This window comes from Xenopus laevis, chromosome 5S, assembly GCF_017654675.1.
Source record: "Xenopus laevis strain J_2021 chromosome 5S, Xenopus_laevis_v10.1, whole genome shotgun sequence".
NCBI lineage: Eukaryota > Metazoa > Chordata > Amphibia > Anura > Pipidae > Xenopus > Xenopus laevis.
The window spans coordinates 4902332-4928906 of NC_054380.1; the positions used below are offsets into that span (position 1 = coordinate 4902332).

Genomic DNA, 26575 nt, shown 5'->3' on the forward strand with positions numbered 1-26575 from the left:
TTGGATGAGCATTGGAGTCGGCCTGAAGATTTCTGTGAGACACTGTGGATCCTGTATCAGTTATGTATGATCCCTGAGGAAAGGGTATTGAAGGATCCCAGCATGTGTCCCCTGTGTGAGGACAGGTCTTGTCTGTGTACCTGCTACATGGGAGCAACTACCTCTGTCTATCAGGAGAGGTATTTGAGCAGATAGTGCTATTTGGGGTAAAGAGCTCTTGGGACTGGGACTGTGTTTGTCCAGCATGAGTGGAGTGCGCGACTGTGCCTGGTAAGGATCTTCATGTCTTAAGTGTACTAAAAAAAATCATTAAAAGATTAATTTCACCCAATAGGATTGTTTTGCGTCGAATAAAGATTACATACATCTTCGTTAGGATCAAGTGCCAGGTACAGTTTTAATATTACAGGAAAAAAGAGAAATATGTTTTTTTTAATTACTTTATTGAAATGGAGTCTATGGAAGATGGTCTTCCCATAATTTAGGGTTTTCTGGATAACAGGTTTCTGGATAATAGATCCTATAACTTTGTCTTTTTAAATGGAAAAAATGGCATATCCAAGATTACCTCAAAGGTGTGTCCAACCTGTAGCCTCTGCCTTACACATCCATCTAACCTTGGGCAACCAGAGGCTGGTAGTTGCAGTCTATCAGCAGTTGGAGCCCTTCAAGCTGGATTTTCTACCTTTCCCTGCATTTTACAGTGATAAAGTAATTGTAGCATACAATGCATAATACAAACAAATTTAACAGGGATCTAAATGCAAAAAATGAACTGTTGTAAACTTACTCAGGGTGATTCTCTCACCACCTTTGCAAATTACATTAGTTTTCTATTTTTTGTGGTTTCTAATATATTTGCATTTTTAGACTACTCATACCATGGTTTTGAGCTTAACCGACAGTCAGCAACCTTAGGGTTAACTAAATTCCAGAAGTGCATGGACAGTGGATAGACAGATCACTGGGGCTCATTTTTGAACACTGGGAAAACTTATACCTGGTCAGTAACCAATGGTAATAAATGAAAAGTTTTTTACTGTATATTGTTCTACCTGCATTTGGCTGAAAAATGATGATCACCGATTGGCTACTGCCTAAGTTCAAATTTGCCCATTTTCGATAATTAAACCTCACTGAGACTTTGATTACAAAAAAAAAGCTGTTGTGCTGAAAGCCTGGTATTAGCAGTCTAAAACTGTCTAAAATCATTAATGTCTAATAAAGCATTAAAATCAGAAAATTCATGTACATTTCAAAAGTGCTCAGAGGATTACTCTGAACATCATAATATTTTAATATCAATTTTGCAAGACCTCTGGGACATTTGCTATTTGCAATATAATGTACATGTATAGGATCTGTTATCTGAAAACCTGTTATCCAGAAAGCTCTGAAGGAAGGTCATCTCCCATTGACTCAATTTTAATTTAAAAATATTAAAATTGACTGTTTATTTTCTGTAATAATAAAATAGCATCTTATTTAATGTTTACATTATTTTTGCTAGATTTAAGGTATGGAGTACCAAATTACGGAAACATTCCTTATGCAGGAAACACCAGGTCCCAAGCATTCTGGATAACAGATCCCATACCTGTATAATATTACATTGTCAAATTAAATTTTTAGTCTTTTAATCAGAATTCATTCCGTTTCATTCCACGTATTCAAGTTATGGAGGGGATCCCAATTTACCTTTAGTGCAGGATATAGCTCTGATCATCAGAAGACCACTATTAGAATACATCTTCAGACTTCTACCAGTAGGTTCCACTATGGTTTATAGCAATATGCCCAGTCAAGAATATATCGGCCTCTCTGAAAATCTGGATTAAAATTATCATTTCCTATAAACATAAAATAAACCAGAAAAAAAACTGAAATGTGGCATCATGGAAAGTGTTTTTCGCACATGACAACAGAAACGTTAAATAAAAGGAGTTCATCATATTGACGTGTTGAAGAAAAAAGGACAAGTGAAAGATGCTCATTTCTAATGTGTTAGCATCCCCGCTTGTCAAATATTATAGTGCTCCGTGAATCTCATACAGATTTCCATTGATATGTGAAGCCAGTAAGACAGCAGTATGAGCATGTTGCTAATGATGTGATTGCTTCCGCATTTAAATACAAACCATCAGAAAATAAATGGTGCCTGCATTAAAAAAGAAAGATTCACAAGTAAATTAGTCTGTTTAGTTCATTAAAGAAAATGTAAACCCTCAAAACAAATGAATGTGTCACGGCCGGCACCCAATACCAGAACAAGTGCCAAGCACCCTGGTCTCGGCTTCACCAGTAGTGTGACCACCTTTGGGCTTCGGGAGGAGCCCTCAGCTTACTTGGGTGCCACCTGGACTTAACAAGGGGTACCAGGCGAGGTGTTCTGGCTGGCGAAGGGGCACGACCGGATAGCAAGAGTCTTTAGGCAGAAGGTCAAGGTACAAGGCGTCTGTTAGAAACGGAAACAGGACAGACCGGGTCAGGACAGGCAGATAACAGAATTGTCAGGCAGGCAAGGGGTCAAAACCAGGTAATCAGACAGACTGGATCAGGCAGAAGGAGTTGTCATTAGCCAGACAAAGGGTCAAAACCGGTTAATCAGATAAACAGGGTCAGGCAGGCTCGGTAGTCAATAAACAGGCAGGATCAGGATACAGAGGTCAGAATAGTCAGAAACAGGCTGGGTCAAACACAGATAGAACAATCAGGATAGTAATTCAGAAACAAGTAGCACAAGGCTCAGGAAACCTCAGGATATGATCCTATATTGGGCACTGGCTACAGATCTGAATGGGCATTGAATAGGGTCCCAATTCGCGCCAAAACGTGCGCAAATTTGCGCCATTGTACACGCCCTAGGAAACCCAAAATGGCGCCGGCAAGGAAAAGGACAGGAGCGGCGCAGCGGGCATCCACGCCAAGGACGCGGCGTGGACCCCGCTGCCCACTAGACCACCACCATTGCCCAGTGCACCCTTCTTTTTGCAATTTACATTAATATTATTTTCTAGTTTTTAAGATACTAGCAGTTTTACTTACTACTTTCTGTTGACTCGCCACAGTCGGCTGAACGTAATACAGATTTGGTCAAAAACACTTGGTTTGGCAGAATCTCAGTAAGAGCCCTAAAGATGACTGTTCTACCAAAGTTTTCAATATCTTTTTGAGACTTTACTTATACTAGTGTCCTCTTAAACCCTTAAAGATATTCAAACACTGTGTCATGATTTTATTTGGATCAGTCGTAGACATAGTATTTCCAAAAAGGTTTTAACCCTACCGTATAGGCTGGGAGGACTTGGGGTTCCTTCTTTTAGCAGATATTATGAAGGGGCCCATCTTAGACAGCTTCTAGCGGGGGACCAGCTGGCAATCTACTACTAAATGGGGCCTGGAACTACACGATTCGTCTTCTTGAGATCCGACACGCTGAGAGGAAGCGCATGTGTGGAGACGGATGCGGCGAATATAAGGTAAGTCGGATGCGAACGCTGCACGTTGTGTCTTCATCCGACAGTCGTGTGATGTCAGATGCACGCAGCGACAAGGTCCGACATTTCTATTGCTTACCTTATATTTGTTCAAGCAAAATAGAAGCAGTAGCACACCTGGTCTCTCAGTATCCTCACCGGTGCTTGGGGTTAAAGGAGGACGGCACCTCCAACAAATGCTCAATAAGACGAAACTCCAGCACACGAATGCATAAGGGTTCATAACCCGTGTTTATTGTCAATGCCAAACAGGAAACAACGTTTCGGGGGCGTACCCCTTCGTCAGGTGAGACGAATTAGGTTAGGTTATGAACCCTTAAGCATTCGTGTGCTGGAGTTTCATCTTATTACCTTATATTTGTCACATCCATCTCCTCGCATTCGCTTCCTCTCAGCGATCTCCAGAACACGCATCATGTGGTTCAGCCCTTAAAGAGAATGAAATGGCTATTGCAGGTCAGTTGAACTTCTTGGTATGGCCTGTCCCCTAAGAAGACATCTCTGCTACCATAAACCAAACATACACTTTCGATATGGTACACTCTTAGAAGGAGACACAATGTAATTTCCATCAGATCAATCTAAAACAACGGTTACAGATGAGGAAATAGCTGATTATTTAGGGGCTCTGGAGCTGCCCAAACTTCCACAGGACTATAAGGCGCAGTTAGACATAGACATCACCTTAGCCGAGGTACTGGAAGCCATAGATTCATTTCCAACCAAAAAAAACACCAGGACCTGATGGCCTTCCAATTGATTTTTATAAACGTTACAAGTAAGTGATAGCTCCACATTTCCTTAAGACCATACAACATGCAATGAAATATGGTACTCTCCCAGCTTCTATGTATGAAGCATTTATAGTTCTGCTCCATAAACCTGGTAAAAACCCGGTGCAGATGGACGTTTATCGCCCTATTTCACTGCTTTCGGCTGATATAAAAATTTTGGCTAAGATTCTGTCTGCTAGAATGAGTAAGACCTTAAATGTTATCATTGCAGATGATTAATCTACTGCTTTAAATCTCAGGAGGTTGTTTCTAAACTTAGCTACTTCTCACGATAACATGGGGCAAAGATCAGTTGCGGCACTAGATATAACTAAGCGTTTGATACAGTGGAGTGGCCATATCTCTGGGCAGTACTTAATTTAATTTTGGTGCAGTTTACACAAACTGGGTTAAGCTTCTGTATCTTCCCCCGAGGCGTCCCTAATAGTAAATGGAACTCAATCCACTTCTTTTTTCCTGAAGCGAGGCGCATGCCAGGGCTGCCCTCTTTCACCGCTCCTTTTTGCGTTGGCTATGGAGCTCTTTGCGCAGGGAATTAGGTCAAGCCCTACAATCTGGGGGTGGCAGATTGGGCACAAGTCCAATTAAATCATTTATTTTCCCAGTTGACCCGTTTCCAATTCAGGACTGTCCAATTGCCCTCCCTTTCCCAGTGGTTCAACAGTTTACATACTTGGGGGTGGTGATTAAGTAACCATTGACTGATTATTATATAGCAAACATATCCACTATGTGAGACTATACTAAACAAGATTAAAGCGTGGGAATCACTGTTATTGGGCCCCATGGGACGTATTCAGTAGTTGAAGATGATCCTTCTTCCTAAATTATTATATTTATTGCTTCAAGCTCCCCTGATAATACCCAAGAGTTTCTTTAAGAAAATTGATTCTCTCATTAGGCAATTGATCTGGGCTACGTCCAGGCCTAGAATTGGTCTTTCAGCCCTAACTAGGCATGAAGATAAAAGTGGAGTTGCCCTCCCAAGTATAAATTTGTATTACCTTGCGGCACAATTGAGCCACTTAGCCTCCTGGGTGAAGGATGTGCATCACAATCGTTGTTTTTACTGCAGCAGCAATTAATTGGCACTCTCCTTATACCCCAATGCAGTGGCAACTTGTCAAAAAAACCTACTAAATTGGCGTATCACAACATTGTTATTTAACATGCCCGCCATGTTTGGCTTAAAGCAGCTCAGATTTTTCAATTTAGCGGTCATCCTCCTCAAACCCCACTCTGGCGCAATCACTGGTTTCCCGGTTTTGAACGGTTAAGGAAAAATCTGAAGTGGGAAAATTGTAACATTTTTACGACTGGAGATGTCTGGAGGCAGGTTGCAACGGTTAGCTTCTCAAGCCTTAGGCAAGAGTTTTCTCTCCCCAAAAATGAATGGCTCCACTTTATACAAGTGCAAAGGTCTCTGTCAGCGCAGTACAATAGGGCGGCTATTCAATTAACACAACACTCGGTGTTGGATAGTATTATGGTTGGCTCCTCCAAGGGCCTAATTACAAATTTGTAATGCGCTTTGCATGACAAACTATTTAACAAGCCTCTGGAAAAACTGAGAGAAAAATGGGCAGTGGAGTTGTGGCCCATAGATGATGATGAATGGGATGAACTTCTGGAATCCCCGTCTCGGGCCTCTCTTAATTACAGAGGCAGGATGTTACAAATATTTTTTGTGCATATGGCATATTATACACCTGATAAATTGCATAGAATTTTCCCGGGGACCTCATCCGAATGCCCCTGGTGTCACTCTGAGAATGCGACATTGCTTCATATGGTTTGGGATTGTTCTGCTTTAACTTTGTACTGGACCAAAATCCTAGATAAATTAGATTCAGTTTTGGAGGGGAAATTCCTTGAACGTCCTGAGCATGCTTGTTGTATGTCGGATTAAAGGAGCACCACACTCAATATCAATGCATACTAGCTAGTGAATGTTTATATATTGGGAAAAAGTTGATAACCAGGAAATGGAAGGATAATTTAACTCCCACCTATGCGCAATGGCTTTCTGAAGTTAATCATTTAAATGCACTAGAAAATCTGATATATAAGTCTAGAGGTTCTAATAAAAAATTCCAAAGAATTTGAAGCCAATGGTCGGATTAGTCGGATTGTGAGTCTACGCAACATCAATTTTTTTAAGGGAAAGGTAGAATTTTTCTATACTGGACAAGTAAAGTCAAATGGTATTACACTTCATGTTAAAGGACAAGGAAAGTCTAAAATAGAATAAGGCTAGAAATGCTGTATTTTGTATGCTAAACATAAGCATGAACTTACAGCCTAATCAAACAAATGATTTATGCTTTCAAAGTTGGCTACAGGGGGTCACCATCTTGTAACTTTGTTAAACATCTTTGCAAGACTAAGACTGTGCACATGCTCAGTGTGGTCTGGGCTGCTTAGGGATCATCATAAACAAATCTGCTTGAATTCTGCATGGCTGGGAGGTAAGGCGGGGGCTCCCCCTGCTGTTCATAAGTATGATTATTTCCCTACAGAGCAGTTAGGGACCATCTGACAATTCCTATCCACAGCAGTAAATGAAGGGAGAATTTCACTGCATACAGTCAGGTTTCTTATAAAAACAGTAAACATTTTTTAATTCAAGTATATTGGAGATAGGTTTCTTTTTCATTAAAGAAAGTAAAAATGGGATTTTATTTTTTTGCCTTTCCTTGTCCTTTAATTATGAAAGGATATATTAGCTGTATACTGTATTTACACTTTGCTTATATTTCTTATAAATCGTGGTTTATACATTGTAACACGCTGCACGTGTTAATGGCTGTGACTTATTTGTGCTGACTTTTTAATAAATTTGCCTTAGTTAAAAAAACTCCCAATCCTGTTAACTCCAACAAGGCATTTGAATCAGGAATAGCTACAATCCATAACAATACTCAACATTTATTAGCTGTATGGACACCCTGGGAACTATTGGACTCAGACAGCTGAGTCGTCTCATTGCTTATTAGCTCTCCCTATCTTGGTTACCCACCTAGAACCCTCTGTATTGGTCCATTAATAGCACCCGTTTTTTTCTTTTATATTGTTAATCTTTCTCTTTTTGGTATTATAATTGTTTATTTGTGCATTGGTTGACTGTAAAGTAAGATGCTCAGGACAAGGGTGAGATTCGATATGTCTATCTCCTTTCCAGCGGAATAACCGTCAAACTATTTATGGTTACTCAATTGGCATAGCTTTGTATTTTGTATAGCATAGCTGGCATCAATCATATTTGCGACTCACTCATTGTAAAACAACCACAACCTTTTCTATAAAATATAATCTACAAAACAATAAAAAAAAAAAAAAGAATTAGCCATTCTATAACATACTAAAAGTTACCTTAAAGCCGAACCAACCCTTTAAATCCAGCGTGATGAGTGCAGACTAACGACGAACGAAATTCCAAATATTTGCATTTGGCAATTTAACAAATTCATGGCAAGATTTGGTGAAATACCAAACTGAATTTCTAATTTGCATATTTACATTTGAGTAAAATATTTTTTTTTAAAAAAGCACATGAAAAAAACCGATACTTTTAAATCCAGTACTTAAAATTCACATTAAAATGATGGCATTTGGAACATTGCTAGTGCATATATGTAACCATTTACCTTCCTAGACGCAGCAAGAATCTAAATATAGTTTAAAGGAGAAGGAAAGCTACCAAGTCAGTTCATTGACAATAGATTAGCCACAATAGTGCAAACTAGAATGCCATTTATATTCTGTAGAGTAAACAGTTCTAGACACTGTCTCTTTTTGTTTAGGATAGCAGCTGCCATATTAGCTTGGTGTGACCACTGCTGCCTGCTGATCCGTGAAAGTGCGCACAATATTGGATTCTATTGACTGTCGTGTCTTCCAAAGCTGCACCGGGGCCAGGGACTTCAAGCGGTTGAACATAATGCCTTCTGAACATAAATTGAATGATGTTCAGAAGGTCCGGGCCATCTGTACCTGGGCCCACCCAGTTACAGGGTGAGCGGTGGCAACAATTAGCCCAAGTAAAGTAACTTCACATTGGTTGAGTGCAACCAATTATTTTGTTGTATGGTTTACGGGACATCAATTCCTGCCTGAGTCTCTCCCTGATCACTCATAGCTCTGGGCTCAGATTACAGCCGGGAGGGGAGGAGGGAGGGAGGAAAAGGGAGAGATGAGCAAACTGAGCATGCTCAAGCCCAAGCCCTGGAGTTTTAAGCTGAAAACAGGAAGTCTGATACAGAAGCCCATGAGTACACAATAGAAGGAAAGAAATGTGCTGTTTCTTTTGACAGAGGACTCAGAGCAGCATTACTTTGAGGGTTTACTGGTGTATTTATATAGACCTTTCTGATAAAGATTACTTAGTTTTAGCCTTTCCTTCTCCTTTAAAAAGGGTGAAACATTAATGAACAACAAATCCGTGATCTAAACCTCACACTTCTAGTTACTCGATAAGGCAGAATTCCTATGTATAAGTTCAAAGAGGGACTTCCCATAATAATACAAGAACTAATGTCAGACACTAACCTCTATCAGCAGTTCAAACGGGTGGAAAAAAAAACCCAAGACACCAGCAAGCCAATCGGCTATTCAATGCATGAGATCAAGAACATTCGCTCGCAGCATTCCCACTGCCTCAGATGCTGCAATATCTTCCAGAGAAGAATCATGAATCATTAAAATAAAGAGGATAGAACCGTGCAATTACACAAATGGGGTAGAATGAATCGGAATCTTTTGGCAAATGCTGACTGATAAAACCATTGCAAAGTAAAGAGCAGAAAAGACATAACCAGGGGAAATCTTAGAAATTCCGATGCCGATAATGATAATATCACAACGTCTTGCCTCACAACGCTATAAAATATAAATAGGCAGCGACTCACCGGCGTTTACGATGGCGTCCACTTCCAGCTGGGTGATGTCCCCTTTGTAAAGCGACACTTTTTCACACAAGCTGTTCTTCACCTGAATTTCTTCCGAGCTTTCATCTAGGGAACAAGGAAAGACGTTTTCAGTTCCAGCATCATTACGTTAAAGTCATACTGTATATATTTGGGTCACCACATAAACTATATGGCCGAAACTGGACAATTTATTTGGACAAAAAGGTCTAAACAGAACATTTTGGAAATAGAAAAAAGATTAGCCACACGGAGTGCGGTAAAATTGTTTGGCCACGCCCATTTTGTGGCTACACCCCTTAATCACCATGTTCATTTTACAAAATGTTGCAATGTAAGGGATAATGTAGGGGGCGCTGTGGAGGCCGATGAGAAAAGGGTGAGTCTTTCAGGCAGGGACTGGCTGTGTACACAAAGAACTGAACGGCAGGACAAGAAGAGGGAGACGAGGATGTAGAATCAGAACTGGACCGAATGAAGAGGGCGATGAGTCAGAACAGGAGCAGACTGGAAGGATGGGACAGGACGGTGCAGGCGTAGATCAGGAGCAGACTGGATAGAAAGAGGACTGGAAGGGCAAGATAAGGGTCAGACTTGGTAAATGATATTCAGACAGGAGAAGGAAAGAAAGGGTAAAGTGCAAGGTAAGGTCAAGGCAGGGTCAGGATTGGTTGGAGGAACAGATCAACATTCAGAATAGCAAGGAAGATAAATCAGGGCAAGGTCAAGGAAAGGATAAAGCAAGGCAAGATAAAGGTCAAAGCAGGACTGGAAACGGAGCAGGAACAGGCAACACAAGGTTTAAAGCAAGACAGGATAGGAGCAAGGCAAGGTAACAAGGCAAGGATCAGGGTAATGCAAGACAAGGCAGAGAAGGGTTCAGGCAAGACAAGACAGAAAAGGAAGCTGGCTAGAGCAGGAACCTTAGCTGGGGCAATGCCACAGTGCTATTTTAGGTAATGTTCAGGCAAGAAGTGTGAGGTGGGTCGGCCTTAAATAGGGCAGAGTCAGCCCTGATTGGCTGACTCCAAACCACCAATCAGGCTGCTGCTGGGCTAGGGCTGCAAAGACCAGGTAATAGATAGTGAGCAACCCTGCAGGCTGCTCACCTGGCCCAATGGTTAAGGCACAGAGTCAGAAACCTAAAGGTCCCTGGCTCGAATCCCAGCAGAACCTGACAGGCAGGTTATGAAAGTTTGAACACATTTCTGTGTTTTTTATGTGTTATTACAGGTTTGCTAATGAAGGTGAATTGCCCTTTAAGCTGCAAGTCACAGTTTCCCCAAGAGACCTGCTTATCATAAATTGTTACAATTGTTTATTTGCTTATCTTAAATTGCACTGCCACTTATTCTGCCAAAAGCCAATTACGTTTTAGAAACATTGTATTTTTTTCTGGGACTGGGGGTTGAGCTGTCAAAATCGAGACTGTCTCGCGAAAAAAGGGACAGTTGGGAGGTATGTCTCAACAACCCTCTCTTAAGTCGCTTCTCCTCCCTGACAGTCCGCACATCCTTCAGACTATTCACCTTAAAGGAGAACTGAAGCCTAATTAAAGGATTAGGTAGAAATGTTGTACATAATGTTTTGTGCTTCTGTACCAGCCCAAGGCAACCACAGCCCTTTAGCAGTAAAGATCTGTGTCTCCAAAGATGCCCCAGTAGCTCCCCATCTTCTTTTCTGCTGATTCACTGCACATGCTCTGTGCTGCTGTCACTAGCAAGTGTCCCCAAGAGACTGGTGTATCTTAAATTGTTACAATTGATTCTTTGTTTATCTTAAATTGTTACAATTTATTCTTTGTTTATCTTAAATTGTTACAATTGTTCTTTATTTATCTTAAATTGTTACAATTGTTCTTTGTTTATCTTAAATTGTTACAGTTGTTCTGTGTTTATCTTAAATTGTTACAATTGATCCTTTGCTTATCTTAAATTGTTACAATTGTTCTTTGTTTATCTTAAATTGTTACAATTGATTATTTGTTTATCTTAAATTGTTACAATTGTTCTTTGTTTATCTTAAATTGTTACAATTGTATCTAAGTGCACCAGCCATGTATTCTGGGCTCTCTACCAAAAGCCAAACGAAATGCAGATGCACACCTGGTCCCTCTTTCAATGTCCACGTTGCATGGATCATAGGAGGACGGCACCCCCAACAAACGGTACGTAATAGAATTAATCCAGCACACGAAATCTGCTCAAGGGTTATTACCCGTGTTTAATGTCAAGACAAACAGGTTACAACGTTTCTGAAAAGATGATTGAAAAATTTCACACAAGGGGTTATGATAAAAATAACCTATTAAAAATTCGTGAAGAGGTTAGTAAGATACCTCGAACTAAACTCTTACATAAACAGATTAGAACTACTAATAATGATAAACGCATACCTTTTATTTCCACATATGATATTAATGCGAAATATATAAGGAAAACAATTTTGAAACATTGGAAGGTCTTAAAAGGTGATGTTTCATTTGGTAAATTGTTCACATTGCCCCCTGTGTTTTCATATAAACGTGGCAGGAATGTTGGTGACATTATTAAAAAGAAGGAGCAGAATGTCCACAAAGTACACACTGATAGGATTGGCACTTTTCCCTGTCTTAGTTGCGGCCATTGTACTGGTATTATTAAGGGGGATTATGTGGTACATCCCCAAAAAGGTACAAAACATAACACGAAAGGTTTCCATACCTGTAACTCTCAGGGTGTAATTTATTGTTTAAAATGCCCATGTGGTTTGGCATTTATCGGCCAAACGAGTAGACAGGTTAAAATAAGGTTAAATGAACATAAGGCTGCTATAAGAAATTTTAAACCACTAAAAAAGGATGACATTAAAGGGATACTGTCATGGGAAAAAAAATTTTTTTCAAAATGAATCAGTTAATAGTGCTGCTCCAGCAGAATTCTGCACTGAAATCCATTTCTCAAAAGAGCAAACAGATTTTTTTATATTCAATTTTGAAATCTGACATGGGGCTAGACATTTTGTCAATTTCCCAGCTGCCCCATGTCATGTGACTTGTGCCTGCACTTTAGGAGAGAAATGCTTTCTGGCAGGCTGCTGTTTTTCCTTCTCAATGTAACTGAATGTGTCTCAGTGGGACCTGGATTTTACTATTGAATGTTGTTCTTAGATCTACCAGGCAGCTGTTATCTTGTGTTAGGGAGCTGCTATCTGGTTACCTTCCCATTGTTCTTTTGTTTGGCTGCTGGGGGGGGGAAAGGGAGGGGGTGATATCACTCCAACTTGCAGTACAGCAGTAAAGAGTGATTGAAGTTTATCAGAGCGCAAGTCACATGACTTGGGGCAGCTGGGAAATTGACAAAATGTCTAGCCCCATGTCAGATTTCAAAATTGAATATAAAAAAAATCTGTTTGCTCTTTTGAGAAATGGATTTCAGTACAGAATTCTGCTGGAGCAGCACTATTAACTGATTCATTTTGAAAAAAATGTTTTTCCCATGACAGTATCCCTTTAAGGGAATTAGTGATAAAAAGAAAAAGCAGGAAACTTTTTTATACCAACATTTTTTTGAAGCAGGCCATAGGACATCACAACTACGATGGCAGGTGCTAGAAAAAATACATTCATCAAACCAAAATCTAAAGATAAGATTAGCACAACGTGAGGCTTACTGGATATGGCTGCTGCAAACTCAGACACCGAGGGGGTTAAATGAGGAGTTTAGCCTGAGATCTTACTTGTAACAATGTACCATTCGGTTTGAAATTATGTTGCTAATTTGTTTCTATTTTTCTACAGATTCTCCTAAGTTGATATTTTTTTCGTTAGAGAAGGAAAGGTATGATTAATTCTTTCCTATATTGTTAAAAGAATTTTTTTGAGTATGTTTTTTTAGAAAAGATTTTCTTGTAACAAAATAATGTGTGAACAAATGTTTTCAAATTTTTCAGGGGTTTGGACTTTATTGTGAATAATGGATATCTTTATTATTGGATGGACTCTGGACTTTTACTATAATCCAAGGATTCCTGTTGATTGTTCTTGATTGATATGTAAATTTTTCTTACTATGGGGGTGTTGTTTAAATTTTTTTTACCTATTTAATGGTGGAAGTGGGAGGCACAGATCACCTGACGAAGGGGTACGCCCCCGAAACGTTGTAACCTGTTTGGCTTGACATTAAACACGGGTAATAACCCTTGAGCAGATTTCGTGTGCTGGATTAATTCTATTACGTACTCTCTACCAAAAGCCAATTAAGTTGGAAACTTTGTATCTTTTCTGGCTGTTCAGTGCAGGAGATCAAAGAGAAAGTCAGGACATTTCAGTAAAAATCCAGGACTGCGGAGTCAAAATCGGGACTGTCCAGCAAAACACAGGACAGTTGGGAGGTATGTAATAACTGTTAAAATAAATGTTCCAATTTGTTGGCTAAACACACTTACAGAATAACTATTACGGGTATGGGAACTGTTATCCAAATGCTCAGGACCTGTGGTTTTCTGGATAATGGATCCTTCTGTAATTTGGTACTAAATTATCTTTTTTCTGAAAATTAGGATTGCAGGATGTCACATACATATTCCCAAGCCTTGTATGCATTCAGCTAATGTGGTATCAGTGACGGCGATGCACGGGGTGTGTTACACCCGCAATTCCAACAGAGGGAGCCCGAGGCATAAGAATGATTTCACTATAAACATTATTACTTTCAAATGGGAAAAGTATCGGTGAATAATGAAGAAATATTGTACAGGTATGGGACCTGTTATCCAGAATGCTCAGGACCTGGGAGTTTCCGGATAACGGATCTTTCCGTAATTTGGGTCTTCATGCCTTACGTCTACTAGAAAATCATAAAAACATTAAATAAAGCCAATAGGCTGGTTTTGCTTCCAATAAGGATTAATTATATCTTAGTTGGGATCAAGTACAACCTACTGTTTTATTATTACACAGAAAAAGGAAATTATTTTTAAAAATTTGGATTATTTGGATAAAATGGAGTCTATGGAGACAGCCATTCCGTAATTCAGAGCTTTCTGGATATTGGGTTTCTGGATAAGGGATCCTATACCTGTATTTTTTTTTATCTTTTATCTCTATGGGGTGAATTCACAAAAGTGGAGAGAGACCATTTTTGGAGTAAAAGTGGTGATAAACTGGAGTAAAATACTTTCTCCATATTCACAAACAGAAATCCACCTAAATTCCGATTCAACCGCCACTTTTTATATTTTAGTGAAAGAGTTTATAGACACATGAATTTGTCTTTCAAACGACATAAAAATGGTGCAGACATTTTAAAAATGGAGTAACGCTCAGTATAACGCTTCCCCATGTGTCAGATCTATTTTAAAATAACTTGCTCTGCTTTGCTTCTCCCAAACCACAAAAAAATAAAAAAATAAAACCAATAGCAAATTGTCTCAGAAAATGACTCAGAATATTGGATCTTCATAACTTAAAGGGATGGTTCACCTTCAAATTAGTTTTAGTATGTTATAGAATGGCAAATTCTAAGCAACCTTTTTTTTAATTGGTCTTCATTATTTATTTTTTATAGTTTTTAAATGAATTGCCTTCTTCTTCTTCTGATTCTCTCCAGCTTTCAAATGGGGGTCACTGACCCCATCTAAAAAACAAATACTCTGTAAGGCTACAAATGTATTGTCACCTATTCATATTCCAGTCTCTGATTTAAATCATAATATCCCTCTCTACATCATATTAGGGGGCAGATTTATCAAGGGTCGAATTTTGAGGGTTAATAAACCATCGAAATCGACCCTCGAAGTAAAATCCTTCTAATTCGAATATCGAATTCGAAGGATTTTATCGCAAATACTTCGATCGAACGACCGGCTAAAAATCGTTCGATAAAACGATAAAATCCTTTGAATAGACCGATTCGAAGGATTTTAATCGATCCAACGATTTTTATTCGATCATAAAAAACTGAGAAAAGCGCTGGGGAAGGTCCCCATAGGCTAACATTAAACCTTGGTAGGGTTAAACTGGTTAAAGTATGTAGTCAAAGTATTTTTTAAAGAGACAGTACTTCGACTATCGAATGGTCGAATAGTCGAACGATTCTTAGTTTGAATAGTTCGAAACGAAGTCGAAGTCAAAGGTCGTAGTAGCCTATTCGATGGTCGAAGTAACAAAAAAATACTTTGAAATTCGCCGTTTTTTTCATTTGGAGCTTAGTAAATGTGCCCCTAAAAGTTAATTTAAAGTTGAACAACCCCTTTAATCCTTATTGGGGGCAAAACTATCCTATTGGGTTTATTTTATGCTTAAATTATTTTTAAGCAGACAAAGTATGGAAAACTAATTATGGAAATATCCCTAATCTGGAAAAGCCCAGTCTAAAAGGTCCCATACCTGCAATGGCATTTCTTGTACAGGTATGGCAAACCCGTCGTCCAGGAAGATCCAAATTACGGAAAGCCCGTCTCCAATAGACTCAATTTTAAGCAAATACAGTAATTCTATTTTTTAAAAATGATTTTCCTTTTTCTGTGTAATAATAAAACAGTCGCTTGTACTTGATCCCAACTAAGATATAATTAATCCTTATTGGAGGCAAGACCAGAGTTTTGGGTTTATTTAATGTTTATATGATTTTCTAGTAGACTTAAGGTATGAAGATCCAAATTACAGAAAGATCCATTATCCGGAAAGCCCCAGGTCCTGAGCATTCTGGATAACAGGTCCCATACCTGTAGGGGCAAAATACAGATGCAGGTTGCAGAAATATTCCACGTTGCAGGTGATGCTTTATGGAGTTGCAGTTTGTGGATTTGTATTTATGTGATAACTGTATGTGGACGGAGAAGTAATTTGTGTGGATTTTACACCTGTCGGCAATGGGATGGCTGGTCAGACAGGAGGACGCTGGTGAACAGCATGGAACTCTAACAGAAAGCTTTAACAAAGCAGCAGGAATTTAGAGAGAAAAAAAGAAAGAGATTTTTCATTACATTTTGTTCACGGCCTCGGAACAAAACAACACTCTATGGGACTTCTGTCTTTTCACATCTCTGAGAGTCACTCGTGCCTAATGAGTGTTAGATGACAAACTTTCCTGCCAGTCACATCGAATCGCTTTGTCTTTGCCCTAAAAGATGTTTTTCACCTTCACAAGTTGAGCAAACCTGAAAATGCAATTGGGGGGGGGGAAATAAAACCCTTAAGGGCAGAGACACACGTGGAAATTCGGGGAGATTAGTCGCCCGGCGACAAGTCGCTAATCTCCTCAAACTTCCTTCTCGCCGGCTAGAATCGAAATCGCCGGTGGGAGCACTCAGAGCGCTTCATTTTCTAGTTATCTCCCGAGGAACCTCGGGCTACTTTGGAAAACAAAACGCTCCGAATGCCATCCCGCTGGCGATTTCGATTCTAGCCAACAGGAAGGCAGTTCTGGAAGATTAGTCGCCCAAAGAAGAGGCGATTTGTCGACGGGCAACTAAATCTCTCAAAATCTCCACCTGTGTCTCTGCCCTAAAGGGAAATTAAAATCTAAAATAGAATAAGGCTAGAAATGCTGTATTTTGTATACTAAACATAAACATGAACTTACTGCACCACAAGCCTAATCAAACAAATGATTTATGCTTTCAAAGTTGGCTACAGGGGGTCACCATCTTGTAACTTTGTTAAAGGGCATGTAAAGGCAAAAAAATAAAACCCTATTTTTACTTTCTTTAATGAAAAAGAAACCTATCTCCAATATACTTTAATTAAAAAATGTGCACTGTTTTTATAAGAAACCTGACTGTATGCAGTGAAATTCTCCCTTCATTTACTGCTGTGGATAGGAATTGTCAGACGGTCCCTAACTGCTCTGCAGGGAAACAATCATACTTATGAACAGCAGGGGGAGCCCCCGCCTTACTTCCCAGCCATGCAGAACTCAAGCAGCTTTGTTTGTTTCCCTGTAGAGCAGTCGGCGACTGTGTACAGATTTGTATTGGATTTTATTTTTGACTTTACATCCCCTTTACTGTTTCCAACTCCAGCTGCAGGGACAAAGATCACGGAGCCAGATTTAAACAGATAAACTGGGATTCTATTTGGAGGATTATTTTGCTGCAGCCACTGGTTCTGCAGAGTTGGAGAAAGTTTGTATTAAACAATACAAAATCTATAAAATCCACATTAGATTACATGACAACACAGGACCCAGTGCAGTCTGCATATTCTGATTATCCCTAAACTGCACAGACCACACTGAGCATGTGCACAGTCTTGGTCTTGCAAAGATGTATAACAAATTACAAGATGGTGACTCCCCTGTGGCCAACTTTGAAAGCATAAATTATTTGTTTGATTAGGTTTGTGGTGCAGTAAGTTCATGTTTATGTTTAGTATACACAATACAGCATTTCTAGCCTTATTCTATTTTAGACTTTACTTCCCCTTTGCAAGACCAAGACTACGCACATGCTCAGTGTGGTCTGGGCTTCAGTTGGGAGGTTAAGCTTAGGGATCGTCATAAATGATCAAAACAGCACAAGTCAAATAATATCTGCCAGAAACCGATACAGCAAGACGGATTAATAATCAGAATATACAGACTGCACTGGGTCTGCGAATACAAATTTTTACACAGTTGCCGACTGCTCTACAGGGAAATAAACAAACCTGCTCGAGTTCTGGGAAGTAAGGCGGGGGCTCCCCCTGCTGTTCATAAGTATGATTGTTTCCCTGCAGAGCAGTTAGGGACCTTCAGAAGTTTCGTATCCACAGCATTCACAGCAAGTAAAACGAAGGGGGAATTTTGTTGCATACAGTCAGGTTTCTGATAAAAACGATTTTTTTAATCAAAGTATATCGGAGATAAGTTGCTTTTCATAAAAGAAAGTAAAAATGTGATTTTATTTTTTGCCTTTACATGCCCTTTAATGAGAAGGTCCTATTAACGCACAGGGATGCCATAACCCCATTTCCCATCTACAAAGATGTAAATGGTTAATAAGGGAAGGCTCTATGTAAGTACAGTTCTGCAAGACAATAAAACCACCTTGTAACATTTATCCATAATGCATCACCTCTTAAAGGAACAGTAACACCAACAAATGGAAGTGTTTTAAAGAAATGACAATGGCTGCTGTGTAGCCATGAGAGCAGCCATTCAAGCACAGGATACACAGTAGATAACAGATAAGTACTACTATAGTTTATATAAACAAGCTGCTGTGTAGCCATGGGGGCAGCCATTCAAGCACAGGATACACAGTAGATAACAGATAAGTACTACTATAGTTTATATAAACAAGCTGCTGTGTAGCCATGGGGGCAGCCATTCAAGCACAGGATACACAGTAGATAACAGATAAGTACTGCTATAGTTTATATAAACAAGCTGCTGTGTAGCCATGGGGGCAGCCATTCAAGCACAGGATACACAGTAGATAACAGATAAGTACTACTATAGTTTATATAAACAAGCTGCTGTGTAGCCATGGGGGCAGCCATTCAAACACAGGATACACAGTAGATAACAGATAAGTACTACTATAGTTTATATAAACAAGCTGCTGTGTAGCCAGGGGGGCAGCCATTCAAGCACAGGATACACAGTAGATAACAGATAAGTACTACTATAGTTTATATAAACAAGCTGCTGTGTAGCCATGGGGGCAGCCATTCAAGCACAGGATACACAGTAGATAACAGATAAGTACTGCTATAGTTTATATAAACAAGCTGCTGTGTAGCCATGGGGGCAGCCATTCAAGCACAGGATACACAGTAGATAACAGATAAGTACTACTATAGTTTATATAAACAAGCTGCTGTGTAGCCATGGGGGCAGCCATTCAAGCACAGGATACACAGTAGATAACAGATAAGTACTGCTATAGTTTATATAAACAAGCTGCTGTGTAGCCATGGGGGCAGCCATTCAAGCACAGGATACACAGTAGATAACAGATAAGTACTACTATAGTTTATATAAACAAGCTGCTGTGTAGCCATGGGGGCAGCCATTCAAACACAGGATACACAGTAGATAACAGATAAGTACTACTATAGTTTATATAAACAAGCTGCTGTGTAGCCAGGGGGGCAGCCATTCAAGCACAGGATACACAGTAGATAACAGATAAGTACTACTATAGTTTATATAAACAAGCTGATGTGTAGCCATGAGAGCAGCCATTCAAGCACAGGATACACAGTAGATAACAGATAAGTACTACTATAGTTTATATAAACAAGCTGCTGTGTAGCCATGGGGGCAATGTGTAATTATTATTACTATTATTAGTAATAATAATCACTGTGATTATCGACAAGTTACAGATTAATAATGTTCATGAATATACTGATGGGTACTCCTTGGCAGGACAGTCAGATCAGTGAAAGTCAGAACTATGATGGACATAGGTCTCATTCCGAGCAGCAAGGTAATCCCTAATTATAGCTTTGAGGTATACGATCTATAACATGGGATAATCTGGTTTTAGCAGGGCTTTATAAAGCTTAGTTCAGGTACACAGACCGGAAAGAGAAAAAGCAGGTCAGTAAGAAATAAAGACTTCCAACAACTATGGGAAATAGCGGTGCCGTACGTTGACAGGTTTCTGGATAACGGGTTCCAAACACAACACAACTGGGATAAAAGCAAATTCATGTGTTACATCTTTAACTAAAGAAATCCAATGGGATATCACGGGAGAATTATTTATCATACAATGGTTTCAGATTCTTTATAATCCTTTTATTAGGGATGCACCGAATCCAGGATTCGGTTCAGGATTTAGCCTTTTTCAGCAGGATTCGGCCGAATCCTTCTGCCCGGCCGAACCGAATCCTAATTTGCATATGCAAATTAGGGGAGGGAAATTGCATGACTTTTTGTCACAAAACAAGGAAGTAAAATATATTTTCCCCCTTCCTATCCCTAATTTGCATATGCAAATTAGGATTCGGATTAGGCCGAATCTTTATCGAAGGATTTGGGGGTTTGGCCGAATCAAAAATAGTGGATTCGGTGCATCCCTACTTCTTATCCTGTGTTTTGTGTGTATGATCTATATTCACATTTGTATTCAATCATTCTGAATGGGAAAAAAGAAAAGAAAACTTTATTAAATTCTAAAGTGTCACCAACCCATTGTCTGTTTGTTATTAAAGGGGGTGTTCATCTTTAAATGAACTGTTAGTATGATGTAGAGAGGGATATTCTGAGACAATTTGCAATTGGTTTTCATTTTTTATCATTTGTGGTTTTTGAGTTATTTCGCTTTTTATTCAGCAGCTCTCCAGTTTGCACTTTCAGCCATCTGGTTGCTAGGGTCCAAATTAAAATTAGCAACGATGCACTGATTTGAATAAGAGACTGGAATATGAATAGAAAGGGTCGAAATATAAAGACAAACAATAAAAAGTAGCAAATGTACTACATTTGTAGCTTTGCAGAGCATTTGTTTTTGGATGGGGTCAGTGACCCCCCATTTCAAAGCTGGAAAAAATCAGAAGAAGACAAATAATTTAAAAAAAACTATAAAAAATAAATAATGAAGACCAACTGAAAAGTTGCTTAGAATTGGCCATTCTAAAACATACTAAGACTGAATTGAAAGATAAACCACCGCTTTAAATCACAAATGACCCCTTTCCTTGTAAGGGCCGCTATTTGTTTGAGAAATTACCATTATAATTAATGACCCAGGGAGACTGGAGATAGATGGGGGGTTCCAGATTCAGAGGGGTGTAGTACGGGTGCATTTTTGGGGTTGTGGTCTCTTTGCTCATCTAATCCTACCAGATCTGCTCATATCTGTCTATTACCACAGTCAATGTATGAGGCTACCATAGTCCCCCTGGCAAAGCAGGGAAAGAACCTTTATTTTTGAGAGTCACTACTTTTAAAGGATAAGTAAACCCTAAAAATAAGTGAATGTAAAATTGATGAGAGTGTTATTCTAAACAATTTTGCAATGTACATTAATTATATATTTATTTTTTATTCCCAAGATATTAAAGGATTCATTTACTGTTTAAGTCAATAAATTGTATTACTGCAACGCCACCTGCTGGTCATTTTCTGATCGGTCTGACCAGCAAGTAGTCAAGGAAGAAGTTGTCAGGAGAAAGAAAGAGGCTGGTTTGATTTTTTTTGGTTAGGAAAAAAATAGAAACTTTTCTCAAATCTTTCCTAAGCAGAAGAACATCAGAGCAGCCTCTTTCTTTCCTTCCTTGACTACTTGCTGGTCAGACTGGTGGGAAACTGACCAGCAGGTGGCGCTGTTGTAACAAAATTCATTCATATTAACAGTACATGTATCCCTTAATATCTTGGAATAAAAAAATAAATAATGAATGATACATGGTAAAAGTGTTATATAGAATAACACTCATCAATTTTACATTCACTTAATTTTAAGGTTTATTTATTCTTGAAGAGCTGATGTGAAAACATATGTCCTGGCCCATAGGCTTAGCAGGGTAATAACACACCTGGTTGGGTTGGGTCAGATCAGATAGATTTCATCCCTTCTCAACATCAGGAAACTGTTCCATAACCAGAATGCACCACAAAAACACAGGGACGAGGGCCGTGGCACACACAACTTTGCTAAACAGGTATGGGATCCATTATCCAGAAAGCTCCAAATTACAAGATCTTTATGTAATTTGGATCACCATACTTTAAGTCTACTAAAAATCATTTTAGCATTAATTGAACCCAATAAGATTGTTTTGCCATCAATAAGGATTAATTATATCTTAGTTGGGATCAAGTACAAGCGACTGTTTTATTATTAGAGAAAAAAAACGTTTCAAAATGTTGAATTATTTTATTAAAATGGAGTCTGTTTGAGGCAGCCTTTCTGTAATTCAGAGCTTTCTGGATCATGGGTTTCCGAATAACTGGTCCCATACCTGTATGTGGATTATTCCTTTGCTCTAAAATTTATTTTTTTCACTGTTGCAAATAAAGCTCTTGATTTGCTACTATGGGATATTAATAGAAGTCAAATGTAAATAATTTAGTAACCGGAGAATAAAGTCCTTTTTCCACCACTTAAGAGTCTGTGTCAGAAGATTAAATCTTTGCAATGTGTGAGATATTTAATGCAAAATAGAGGCCCTGGAGTAAAATGAGCACAACAAATATTTTGTATTAGGAAACCAGAATACCAACGTCTGTTCTAATTTGTTTGGGCTTACCTACAAGATAGATAGATAGATAGATAGATAGATGATAGATAAATGTTATATAGAGAGATAGATAGATAGATAGATAGATGATAGATAGATAGATAGATAGATAGATAGATAGATAGATAGATAGATAGATAGATAGATAGATAGATAGATAGATAGATAGATAGATAGATAGAATTAGATACATAGATGATAGATAGATAGATAGATAGATAGATAGATAGATAGATAGATAGATAGATAGATAGATAGATAGATAGATAGATGATAGATAGATAGAATTAGATACATAGATGATAGATGATAGATAGATAGATAGATGATAGATAGATAGGTAGATGATAGATAGATAGATAGATAGATAGATAGATAGATAGATAGATAGATAGATAGAATTAGATACATAGATGATAGATAGATAGATAGATAGATAGATAGATAGATAGATAGATAGATAGATAGATAGATAGATGATAGATAGATAGATGATAGATAGATAGATCATAGATAGATAGATAGATAGATAGATAGATAGATAGATAGATAGATAGATGATAGATAGATAGATCATAGATAGATAGATAGATAGATAGATAGATGATAGATAGATAGATAGAATTAGATACATAGATGATAGATGATAGATAGATAGATAGATGATAGATAGATAGGTAGATGATAGATAGATAGATAGATAGATAGGTAGATGATAGATAGATAGATAGATAGATAGATAGATAGATAGATAGATAGATAGAGAGATAGATAGATAGATAGATAGATAGATAGAATTAGATACATAGATGATAGATAGATAGATAGATAGATAGATAGATAGATAGATAGATAGATGATAGATAGATTATAGATAGATAGATAGATAGATAGATAGATAGATAGATAGAGAGATAGATAGATAGATCATAGATAGATCATAGATAGATAGAATTAGATACATAGATGATAGATAGATAGATAGATGATAGATAGATAGATAGATAGATAGAGAGATAGATAGATAGATCATAGATAGATCATAGATAGATAGAATTAGATACATAGATGATAGATAGATAGATGATAGATAGATAGTTGATAGATAGATAGATGATAGATCATAGATAGATAGATAGATAGATAGATAGATAGATAGATAGATAGATAGATAGATAGATAGATAGATAGATAGATAGATAGATAGATGATAGAATTAGATACATAGATGATAGATAGATAGATAGATAGATAGATAGATAGATAGATAGATAGATAGATAGATAGATAGAATTAGATACATAGATGATAGATAGATAGATAGATAGATAGATGATAGATAGATAGATAGATAGATAGATAGATAGATAGATAGATAGATAGATAGATAGATAGATAGATAGATGATAGATAGATAGATAGATAGATAGGTGATAGATAGATAGAATTAGATACATAGATGATAGATAGATAGATAGATAGATGATAGATAGATCATAGATAGATAGATAGATAGATGATAGATAGATAGAATTAGATACATAGATGATAGATAGATAGATAGATAGATGATAGATAGATAGATACGGTACATAGATGATAGATAGATAGAATTAGATACATAGATGATAGATAGATAGATAGATAGATAGATAGATGATAGATCATAGATAGAATTAGATACATAGATGATAGATAGATAGATAGATAGATAATAGATAGATAGATAGATAGAGAGATAGATAAATAGATAGATAGATAGATAGATAGATCATAGATAGATCATAGATAGATAGATAGAATTAGATACATAGATGATAGATAGATAGATAGATGATAGATAGATAGATAGATAGATAGATGATAGATAGATAGATAGATAGATAGATAGATAGATAGATAGATAGATAGATAGATAGATAGATAGAGAGATAGATAGATCATAGATAGATAGAATTAGATACATAGATGATAGATAGATAGATAGATGATAGATGATAGATGATAGATAGATAGATAGATAGATAGATGATAGATGATAGATAGATAGATAGATAGATAGATAGATAGATAGATAGATAGATAGATAGATAGATGATAGATAATAGATAGATAGATAGATAGATAGATAGATAGATAGATGATAGATAGATAGATAGATAGATAGATAGATAGATAGATAGATAGATGATAGATAGATAGATAGATAGATCATAGATAGATAGAATTAGATACATAGATGATAGATAGAATTGACACTTCAGGTAATTATTGCAGCATGGAATGTTCACCCTACATAAAGTGAAAATGATACGATTGCAAACCCTTTATTAGCCAATAGTGAACTGCCCATTACAGTCTCTATTTTTCTTTTTCTTGTTCATTTAATAAATGCAGGTCTTCCCTTTCTACTTTTTTTTTGCTTAAACTCCTGAACTCCTCATTTATTCATTCATTCATATTCCTTAATTGTCTACCAATGAAGGCCACAATTGGAGGCTGTACGCTTCAGGTGCACCATAGCAGTGTTTTTGGACATACAATACTGGCGAAGCACAAGATTTGGGGTGATGTAACACTTTCCCCATTCCTAAGGTGCTACACATGCATTTCTTGCTATATATTCACCCCAAGGTGTGAGGCCAGGGTTGCCACTTTTACCTTGGTTTGTCCAATTCAATAAAATGTGTTAGGGTTCAGAAAACAAGACAAAAGTTTGTAGTTGAGACCCCTGAACACCTCATTCCCTTCTCCAAAACACCCACTGTCATTTGCCCACCAACTCTGTGGCATCACCCAGTTTCTTGATGTCATCTTCATCTTATGACAAACATCTAACCTATCAATAGAGGACAATACAAATTTGGGTCAGATGCTAAGATGTAAAATAACACTCACTATATGGTCAGGTGATAATGACAGAACTCCTGAAGACTATTCACTCAATGCCACATCCTAGCTTGTGCACCAGAATACAGCAAATGTTAAAGCGGCATACAGGGTTATAGGTTTGGGCCGCCCCAATCTCCCCAGCCCTCATGTATACAGCTGGAAAGAACAGCTTCTTGTGCCCGTGCCCAGGGCCGCCATCAGGGGGGCACAACTGTTAAGGAGGACTGGCCGTGCTGCGTTTCCTGGATTAGCCGCCCCCCTTGAACTGCCGAAGTAGGAGCCGAGTTTTGCCGAAGTCACAAAGGGTGTTTTTGTATTTGTAGGGGGGCCCAGAAATGTTGTTGTATGGGGCCCCGTAAATTCTGATGGTGGCCTTGCCTATGCCTGTGGGAGCTTATGGTGGTGCAGAGTGTAAAGTGTGAAGACCAGTTTGCTCCAGTTATATCAGTGTTATTCCACAAATTCAGTTCCACTTTTCTATTGCTGCCCTATGGGAAAAAAAATGGATGCCACCAAAACAGGTGAGACATGGTGCTACAAGCGACAAAAATATTCTTCTTCAGTACCCTGAAATATTATATCTGGCTTTGGTAGTCATCTGCCATAGATGTGAAGAACATGCAATTTTACACATACATTTGTAAGCTCTACCATAAAACATTATAAACACATAACGCAAGGTTACATATATTCAAGTGATCCAAAGTAGTCTACACATTTTACAGCCCTGTAGTAGTTTATGCAACGCTTTCCATGCAGACTTAATTTTCTTTATAGCTTCGCTTTAACATAACATGATAATGACTCACAAATTCTGACAGTGTTTTGCTTTAACGACAAATATAATTTGCACTGTGTTCTTTCAGATTCCTTACCCAAAATATATGTTGCATGGAAACTAGCAAGCTATTTTACTTTTTTTTCCCTACAGTATAAGGAATTAATTAGATGGCATGATAAAGAGCCACAAAGGGCTGTAGCAAAAGCAGAAAATGTAGTAGAAAATGTGTGTTAAATACAATGTGCAGACAGGACCTCCATAACAGAAGCTAGTATGCCAGGCCACCATCAGGGAAGCACAGGGGCCCATTGCCGTGCCGCACCTGCCAAAGTCCTGAAGTCTCAAAGAGCTGAAGTCTCAAAGCCATGAAAAGACCCGAAGCCACGAAAGGAGTCAAAGTTGAAGTCCCAAAACCACAAAAAGACCCGAAGCTACGAAAGGAGCCGAAGCTGAAGCCCCAAAGCCGCGAAAAGACCCAAAGCTACAAAAGGAGCCGAAGTTGAAGTCCTGAAGAGTTTTAAAAATAA

At 38.1% G+C, this 26575-nt stretch overlaps 1 protein-coding gene across 1 annotated transcript in view; it reads right to left on the reverse strand.

Moving 5' to 3' along the window:
- The window catches only part of LOC108717374 (ADP-ribose glycohydrolase MACROD2), a 1335613-nt gene that overhangs the window by 1288592 nt on the left and 20446 nt on the right, over positions 1-26575 (reverse strand). The window contains exon 3 of the mRNA XM_041564180.1: positions 9199-9303. Coding sequence (XP_041420114.1) covers positions 9199-9303 — 105 coding nt within the window. The remainder of the gene's footprint in view (positions 1-9198; positions 9304-26575) is intronic.